The 10,080-nt window shown below is 30.9% G+C and overlaps 1 protein-coding gene across 1 annotated transcript; it reads left to right on the forward strand.

Moving 5' to 3' along the window:
- The first annotated feature begins 3,701 nt into the window (after positions 1 to 3,701).
- On the forward strand, positions 3,702 to 4,661 carry LOC107844314. The gene is made up of 2 exons (XM_016688760.2): positions 3,702 to 3,908; positions 4,224 to 4,661. The coding sequence occupies exons 1-2, from the start codon at positions 3,702 to 3,704 to the stop codon at positions 4,659 to 4,661; spliced, it is 645 nt and encodes a 214-aa protein (XP_016544246.2).
- Positions 4,662 to 10,080: the final 5,419 nt, after the last annotated feature.

Here is a 10,080-nt window from a genome sequence, read left to right on the forward strand (position 1 = left end):
GGCCATATACCTTCCATAGCCTCCACATCCCAATTCCGTCCACTAAATTCCCCTTCCAAAGCCCCTCTTGTCATCAAGGAACCTTCTTTTCCTATTGGAAACTGTGCAGCCCTTGTGAATCCTACTGTGATAAATAAACCTCAGCCTAACAAGAGTGATGTTGCGCCTATTCCTATTAAAAAGAGTTGATTTTGTTGATGGTGTTTCTATAGTTGAATGGAGATATAGCAAACAGTTAATAGAATGAACTTGATTGAAAACTTACTATATACTGTTGTAGGGAAATTCTCTTATGGTTGGTCAGATTTAGCAGAATTAAGAGATATACTATCAAAGCAATTGGGTTTTAAAGGTGACTGACTGTAAGATTGGCCTGCTCCGTAATGGGCACATATGGATGAGGTTTTCCTTAGTGAAAGATTTTATTAATGTCATGTTTAAGAATGCTTATTACATAGCCCAATTAAAAAAAGGACAAAATTCAGAAATAACATACTTATTCCCTTAATTATTAGTTTTATAGCAACACTTTCATAATTACATAAAATAACAAGATGTATTTTATATTTTTGTAAACTGTTGCTATACAAATACAACTGTTTTACTGCCCCTTGTTTAACTTATTTAAATATGGTAATAAATCATTAAATTTAACTGTTAAGGATTACCTTCCCATTAAAAGCTCCTCAATCACGCTATTTCCGTTATACTGTAACAAGCCTATTCAAATTCAAAAACAGTTTCCTTCCTTCCACAACACGTGAACCTTTAAAAAAAAATTATTAAATTCAGTTGAATCTCCAAATGCGCTCTAATTGAAGATTAACAAATTCAATTCTATTTGTTGGTGTTCGATATCACTTTGAACATACAATTTCGTTAACTTCAACGATCAACATTACGTTCTTCTCGACAAAACTTTGGAATTGAAGTATCTGTTGCAAATTTATGCTAGATTGTTGTTTCAGGTATTAAATTTGTTTTCTCAGTAGTGATTTTTTTTAACGGATCGTGTTTTGTTACATTGATTGTTTTTTTCAGTTTATCAAATTGTGATGCTTCGTAGTAATTTTTAAGTTTTTATATAATCGCTTATGAATGTATTGAAAACAAATCTAGATTTGAAAGTATATCCTATTGTTTTTTGAAATCGTATAACAAAGGATTGATCGAAATCAGGTTTCCAAGTTGATGAAACTATAATTTTTTTGAAGTTTTTTTAGTTGAAATTTGAGAATATAACAGAATATATGTAAACATCTTTTATATATGTTTAGTTGTGTTCGAATCTAGAGGTTCTGTATTTGGTTCTATATGACGTTAAACACATACTTTGTAATTGTATTTATGCTGGAACAATTAAATTTGGTTCTAAGTTTTATGTAAATTTTTTTTTTTTTGTAAATGTATTTTTAGTGTTGTTGTTTGGTCATATGAAGTGATAGAACAAATATTTTGGTTCTGTACGATTCTGGTGCTTTTGAATTTGATTGTATTTAACCTTAAACAGAAATTTTTGTAATTTTTTTATGGCTGGAAACTTTTGCTCTATTTGTATTTTACTTTAAACAAATTTACTGTAAATGTATTTTTTAGTTGTATATGTTGGCTTTGTAAATTTGTTTGCGAATCAAACTGAAAAGTGTATGTAGTAACAAGTAACATCTGACAAATATGTATATTTATTTATTTTGGGTCTAATCACTTAGAAATGGGAAGCATACCAGTACTTGTGAAGCACTTTGAAAGGTGGACGTGTGAAAAAAACTACGAAGAATACGTCACTGATGCTATTCTGTTGAGCACAACAACATCATTCATTGAGTTGCACGATGTTTTGGCATCTCACTTAAATGTGGACTTAACCAACAAACATATTCTAGTGGAATATCAAATTACTGGTAATGGTGGACAAATACAAATACATAATGATATGGGTTTGAAGGTGTTTATATTGCAAAAAAAAAAAAGAAGATAAAAGACATGAATTTGTCTTTCTTTATATGTAAGCATATTGGAGAAAGTTGTAGGGAGAAACTTTGCAAGTTCTGTATGTGTAGCTGATAGAAGAGTCGACTGTAACAACTTACAAAATGTGATAAATACATCTAATGAAGGAGCTTTGGTGGTTTCTGAAGATACACCAGCATTAGATGTATTTGAAATGAATACTGTTGAGGTCATTATCTCAGACCCACATCACAAACATGTTGAGGAAGATTAGGTTTACTTGTTAAAATTTTTTTTGAAGTCTATGATGAAGGATTATACAATACGGGAGAAATTTCAAACGCGAAGTAAAAGGTCAAGTAAAAAAACGTACGTACATAAGATATCACTTTGATCTTGTTTAAAATGATTTTGGATATGTATTTTGAATGTATTAAATTACGTTGGATGCAGTTATACATTATTTTGCAAATCAAGGAACTGTGAATTTTTAATGCGTGCATCAGGCATGGAAAATTCTGAAATGTTTAGAATAAGAGAATTCATACCTCAACATACTTGCCCAGTGAAGGACAAGATCTATCCAAAGGTGCATGCTACTAGTATGTTGATAGGTGGTATGGTTAAACCGAAATTCAAAAATCACAAACGAAAATACAGTGTGACGAAAAAAAAATGACATGAAGGAAGAGTTTGGTATGGATTTGACATACACATAATGTTGGAGGGCGAAGGAAAGAACGTTAGAAGATTTGAGGGGTAAGCCATCAACATCTTACGGAAAATTACCATCATACTTATATGTATTGAATGCTACCTATCCTGAGTCATATATAAGAATGAGGAAGACGGATGATAATGAGTTCTTGTATGTATTTATCGCTCTACATGCATTCATTAAAGGATTCGATCATTGTAGACCAGTCATAGTTGTTGATGCTAGTCATCTGAGAGGAATTTATACTGGGGCATTTGTAACAGCATGTACGATGGATGGAGCAGGTTAGTATCATTTTATAATTACATTGTACAACTGGTTGTATTTTTATATGTATTTCTGCATCTCACTTGAAAATACATATCTTCACTTGATATGTACACATTTGTATAAAATTACATATATTTTCAAAGTTTCATGAATTAATTACATATATTTTCAAAGTTTCATGAATTAAACATGCAAAATTAATGATTTTTGATAATGATGTGTGTCTACATTTTATTATATGTAATTGATACCATTTTTGATAAAATATACAATTTTATTTATCTGTATTTTTAATAAATACATATGCAGTAACTATATGTATTTATATCTGACTGCGCAAATTTTTTATATATATACAGGTCATATATTTCCTTTGACATATGGTGTGATTGATTCTGAAAATGATACATCTTGGACTTGGTTCTTTGAGAATCTAAAGGAAGCGTACGGGGAAAGACATAACATGTGTGTTGTATCTGAATGGAATCCAAGCATCATAAAAGCTGTTGGTGATGTGTACAAAGATGTTCCACATTATGCATGTATGTGGCATCTATGGGAAAATGTGAAAAAACTTTACAGAAAGTCACACGATGCATTATCGGAGATCTTTTATACAATGGCCAAAGCATATTCAAAGTCAGAATTTCACATGTTAATAGAAAAAGTTGAGGTAATTGATATTAGGGTGAAGAAATATTTGGAATTGGATGGTTATGAAAAATGGGCTAGGTCCTATGCAACAGTTCACCGAGGATGAACTATGACTTCAAACATTGCGGAGTCAATAAATGAAGTACTTGTATCAACTAGAGAATTGCCAATTTATAATTTTCTTGAGGAAGTTCGATTGCTGTTTGCAAAATGGAATTGCGAAAATAGGCAGGAGGCTTCATATACCTTTACAACACTCATTGAAAAGTTTAATGACATACTCAAAAAGAATGAGGCTTTGTGTACTCGTATGACGGTATGACCTTTTAGATTTGTGGAATTTATAATTATGAAAACATAAGTAAGAAGATACCTTCCATTCAGTTGTAAATTAACGAAAAGATATGAACATTTAAAAACATATTATATATTCTGCATATATATTTTTTGTATTGAAAATTCTTAACACGGCATATGTATTTTGATGCTCTGTAAAAATGATGTACTCTGCATATGTATTTTTATTGCATATGTATTTTTATTGCAAAATGCTGTGTGGGTACAACATATCATAGAATATGAATTTTCATCTTTTTGTAGTAGTGCATTTAACTTTTTCTTTTGATATCAGGTTGTACCAGCCACAAAATATGTGTATACGGTACACGACGAACAAAATCACTTCAACATTTGCCTCAAGGAAAGAAAGTACTCATGTAATACATTTCAACTCGATGAGATACCATATGCACATGCTTGTGCGGTGTTAGAGAGCAAGAATTTTGAGAAGGGGTCATACTGTTGTGATTTATTTAAACCAAAAACTGTGTTGAAGATATATGATGTTCTAATCTATCCGTTGCCACACCAAGATAACTGGATAATTCCAGAGAGAGTACTTAGTGAAATAGCACTGCCTCCGAAATTCAAAAGACCTCCAGGAAGACCTGCAAAGAATGATCGTGGAAAATCAGGTCGAGATATGTTTGAAAAAAAGAACATTAATTTATGCGATGGTTGTGAGACTAAGGGTCACAATAGGCGTTCTTGTAGAAAATATTGCAAGTGATACATTTTTTCTTCTGTATTATTTCTTAAAACTTTCTTTTTCATTTCTTGTAATAATGAACTAATTTTTGGGGGGTTAATACGTTAAAGCATCATTTGATAACTGATCACAGTCAGATCTGAATACTGCATATGTATATGTTGCAAAAACTGAACATTGCATATGTATTTTAAAGCTCAAATTTGTTTAGGTTAATACGTTAAAATATCAACACTGCATATGTATTTTGTAGCTACAATCTCACAATAAAATGTTGAACTGCATCAAAAACTCAAATTTATCTTTAATCCAAAGTCTCATTTATATTGATAATAATTGAACACATAATAAAATACATATTAGCTATGTTTCAGATGTATTTTTTAAATGATTAATCTTAACACTGCATATGTATTTTTATTCTAAAATACATTTGATGAATAATGTATATGTATTTTCAAGCAAAATATCAACACTGCATATGTATTTTGCAACTACAATCTCACAATAAAATGTTGAACTGCATAAAAAACTCAAATTTATCTTTAATTCGAAGTCTCATTTATATTGAAAATAGTTGAACACATCTTAAAATACATATTAGGTATTGTCCAGATGTATTGTTGAAATGTTTGATCTTACCACTGCATATGTATTTTCAGGTTAAAAACATTTGATGTATAATGCATATGTATTTTAAAGCAAAATATCAACACAACATATGTATTTTGAAATTACAATCTCACAATAGAAAGTAGAACTGCATTAAAAATGAACACATCTTAAAATACATATTATGTATGGTCTAGATGTATTTTTGAAATGCTTAATCTTAACACTACATATGTATTTTTTGATAAAAATACATTTGATTTATACTGCATATGTATTTTTAAGCATAATATGAACGCTACATATGTATTTTTTTACTAAATCTCACAGTAAAAGGTAGAACTGCATAAAAAACTCAAATTAATCTTTACTTCAAATCAAAATTACACCCACTTCAAAACTGAATTAATTTCATTGAGTTAAAAAATAAATACTATTATAACCTACAATTAGAACCACTTCAAAAACATAAAAATTAGTTTGTACAATCAGAACCTACATCCATAAAACCACTTTCTCAACTATCCAAATTAATAAATTCATCAACCATCATACATCAAAGACTCCAGTGACACTAGTTATTGTATTTTGCCTTGCAGCCCTCAAGAGTGCTTCAACGTCACTATGAGCATTTACTTCTTATTTTCGGATGCCATAGTCCTTCAAAAGTGCCTCATATCTTGTATGAAGAGCGTTGGGGACAAAATCAGTAGAAAAAATTTTGTGACCATAAGAAAGACACTCTGCATATGTAACCATATAGACACCACAATCCCTACAAAAATAAAAAAAAGAAATTGATTAATAAGTAAAATATATTTTGTACAAACTTACGATTTTGGTAGATGTATATTAAAATACTTACAAGCTTTTACTCAGTTGTTGAGGCAAATTCTCTTCAAATAAAACATCAAACATATTCGAGGAGTCTTTGTCTTTGTATCTTGGATAATTTTGAAGATCAATTCCTTTTTTATCCTAGAAATCACAAGCTTGGAGACACAAAGAAATTATCCTGGCTAATTTGTCTATCTCAACAAGAACAATCAGATAATGACCTGACGATTCATATGAATCGTATAAGAATATGGACTTCTCTGAGAAGGACAAAACTGCAAGCACCCAATGATGTTTTTCCTTTATTTTGACTGAAATATAAATGTCTTCTATTATATGCCATGGCACAGCAACATGCATATGGAACCCATTGATGTATTCAGCAAGATGAGTCTCCTGTCCTCCCGTCGTAAGGTTTGGATCATCCCAAAATAAACATCATGAACGACCTTAATTACGTTCATAAATTTGCAGTCTACTGTATTGAATTTGTAAGATCTGTTGGGGTCATACTTCAACTTCTTCCTCAAATAGTAGAAGCAAACATCAATTTGCTGCAGTAATTAACACCACAAATCTTAGAACATTCAAAGTTTATCTGCATATGTCTTTGCATGTAACATAATATGTATTTTAAGTAGTGTTACAACTGTAAAGGAAAAATTATCAAAATAATATAATAATCGAGTCTGTCCATGACTGATCAGGTAACCCCATTGTATAGAATCAGTTTTTATCTTCAATAGATCCAACTCTCAAATGCATCATTGGAATGACTGATTTATCCTTTTTGTAATTATCCACTTTTCCCTTCCTAGATTTTTTAATCAATACATGTTAAATCATGAAGTCACTATGAAATTAAAATAAAAAAGTTGAAACAGTTCAATAGAAATACCCTTTAGCATGAACTTTTAGAAGGCCGACAGAAATTCAAACCTTGAACTTCTTGACAATCTTCGTATCCACTATACCATCAATCGGGTGATAAACAAATGGGTATTTTTGAGGGAATATACGTATGTGCCCTGCTGCACTCCCTATATAGTTATAGAATACAAGAAAATGTAATTAATAAAAGCGTATTTGCATAACATATTACATTGAAAATTATATATAACGTAAGTGTACTTACCGGCAGCTGAACCAAACTTCATCGTGTATGGTGACTCCTTGAATTTGGATGATCGCCTAATCCTTATCTTTTGAACGACAGTTTGAAGTTCACGATTAGCCGAGGGATGAACAATGATGCTTTTACTGCTGCAAGCATTCAGACTAGGAAACAGCTCATCAGGGATAGTTTTTTGTGAATCAGGCCAAACTGGATCATCCCTTTGTTCATCAGTGGTTACTTCTTGTATTTTAGGAGGTGTCGTAATTTCCTCCCCCGTACCAAGATCAACCTCTACGTAATCTCTGATTTTGAGCTCAATCCAGCGTTCTCTTTATTTGTCTTTATAAAATGGAAAAAAGTTTAGTTTGTTCTGTCAAAAATTAACCCACATAACCTCAAAAAATATGTTCATCATACATACTTGACAATGATCTTCAACAATAGACTCAGATTTCTTATCATTCAAATGTTCGTCAGTAAGTTCTTCTTCACAGGTTGTCGATGGATGTGTTGTAATACTTTTTCTCCGGTAGATATTTAGACTTGGTAACAACTCATCTGGAATTGTAAACTGCGAATCAGACAACTTTGTTTCATCTATTTTCTTATCGTTAATCTGCAACAGAAATGAAAGAAAATATATAATTGTCTTCTGAATTGTTAGGATTATTGCATCACATAAACTCAAAGTTCAATTCATTATACATACTTGACCATCATGATGGACAATCTTCTCTAATCCAAATTTATACTTAAGAGAAGCTCATCAGGAATTAAATGTTGAGAATCAATTTCAAAGTTTGTTTTTTTCTGGATGTAAATCAGTGCACCCCTTGCAAATAAGTAAAAACAAATTAAAACATCAAACAAAAATTCACTTGTATATGTTTATACAGGTCTATATATAAAATTACATATAACTGCTAAAAATACATAATTACATATTGCACTCAAATGAAAAAACATATGTTAGTTATTATTTACCTTTGTACCATCCTGATTTTCACCCAAATTCTGATAAACATTCAGACTGAAATGTTGTGGTGATGTTTCGGCACCAACATAATTCATATGTTGGGGTTCAAGATCTTTCTCTTCATATTGTTGCTACAAATATAAGTTTTAAAAACTATTAATACTTGAGTTCACTAAATATGTATATACCAACCCACTAAAAATACATATTGCAATAAAGCATCATTCTCGAAATTTATACTAATATAGAAAACTAAAAACAAACTATATTACAAATTATATGATTTGCAATCAACCTAACAATTCATATTATTATAACAGAATACTCACAAATACATATCTTTTTTTTAAAAACAATTTTTTTTAATACAGTTCATATGTATTTTTGCATATACTGCATATGTATTTTTAATGCACTGCATATATATTTTTGAACACAGAGCATATGCATTTTTTAATACACTGCATATGTAATAATAAAAAAATTTACCTTTGCTTTGTTCAATTGCTTTGAGCATCAGTTTGAACTTTTTTTTCACTAAACTATGAATTCTTTTAAACTCTTCACGAACCTGTTTTAAAAAAAAATCATTACACACAATTTTTTAAATATAAAATAGTTATTTAACAAAAAACTTACCTCATCGCGGAATGCATTAAAAACTTTCTTAGAAATGAAGGCTTCTTTCTCTACATGTCTCTCTGACTTTGATACGACTTCTTCCTGTACAGGACTCATGGCTTTGACTGTATCGGAGAAAAAGTAACCCTAGCTGTTTGCTTCAGTTTCTTCATGTTTTGAATAGGTTGACTGATGTGTTTGAATTGGCTTGAAAACTGGTGTCTTCATTCCAGCAGCCTTTGCAGCACGAGGAGCTTGTGTCCTCTTTTAGGTATGCTCGTCAACAATACTGACTGGCTTTTTCCTTAATGATTTCTTTGATGCTTTGGTTGATAAATCAACTTTTTTTTTTTGAATGTTCATTTATCTGCTTTGGTTGTGCATCCTGAAAGTCATCATCAGAGTCAAATGAACGTTCTGCTTCAATTACATCCCTTTGTGGTATTTGAAACTTTGTCAATTCCGTTTGAGTTGGCTCTATGTTCTTAAATGCAACCTATGAATATAGATACAATATGTTAAAGAATCTGTTAATCAATTGTAAATGAAAAAGTATATATGTAGACTATATATTGCATATTAATACATATCTATTTATTAAAAACAAACCTTGCCATCGTCATTGAACATAACATTCATCAAAAATTTAAAACATGGTCTAGGTACATTTGTCTTTCAATTTAATAATCGGGGAATCCGATTATCAACCTTCGATACAATCTTTGGTGGGACATTTGAACAACACTCATAAATCCACACTTGAATAGCCAGTGGCATTCCCTGAATCAAATAAAATTTACCACCAGGTTTTAACCGTTTGTTCAAACTTCTAGCTAAATCCTCAAAAGATAAAGTACCCCCTGAAAAATTCTTATATCTTCTACTTTCAACCAAATCAAAATGAAGATGGGGTATAACCACAGTTTCAATATTAGATAAGACAAAAGAATGCAGAAAATACAGAATTGTAGCATCCTCATCATTGTTCTCTCCCCATACTTTCTCCGTGAATGCTAGAAATAGTTGCCTTTTCTGTATAATTTCAGCCCTATTGAAATACTTCTCAACAATTCTATTTGGTACACCCTCGTCAAAAACAAACTCATACCTATTAGACACACAATTCAAACCAGTAACTATAACAAATTTTCTAGGAGTAAAATTAAGAGAGATGCCATTAGCACAAATCACAATCCTAGAAGAAGAACAGTCCTTAACCTCAAGCGTCATAACGCATCTGCACAACTGTGCTTGCACTACACATAGCCTCTTCTCAT

The sequence above is a fragment of the Capsicum annuum genome, chromosome 9 (genome assembly GCF_002878395.1).
Source record: "Capsicum annuum cultivar UCD-10X-F1 chromosome 9, UCD10Xv1.1, whole genome shotgun sequence".
Taxonomy (NCBI): domain Eukaryota; kingdom Viridiplantae; phylum Streptophyta; class Magnoliopsida; order Solanales; family Solanaceae; genus Capsicum; species Capsicum annuum.

Bases quoted from the DNA above. Each gene is read 5' to 3' on its own strand.
- LOC107844314 (XM_016688760.2), top strand. From the start codon at position 3,702: ATGACTTCAAACATTGCGGAGTCAATAAATGAAGTACTTGTATCAACT. The intron at 3,909-4,223 runs GTATGACCTTTT...TTTTGATATCAG, and splicing joins CTTTGTGTACTCGTATGACG to GTTGTACCAGCCACAAAATA.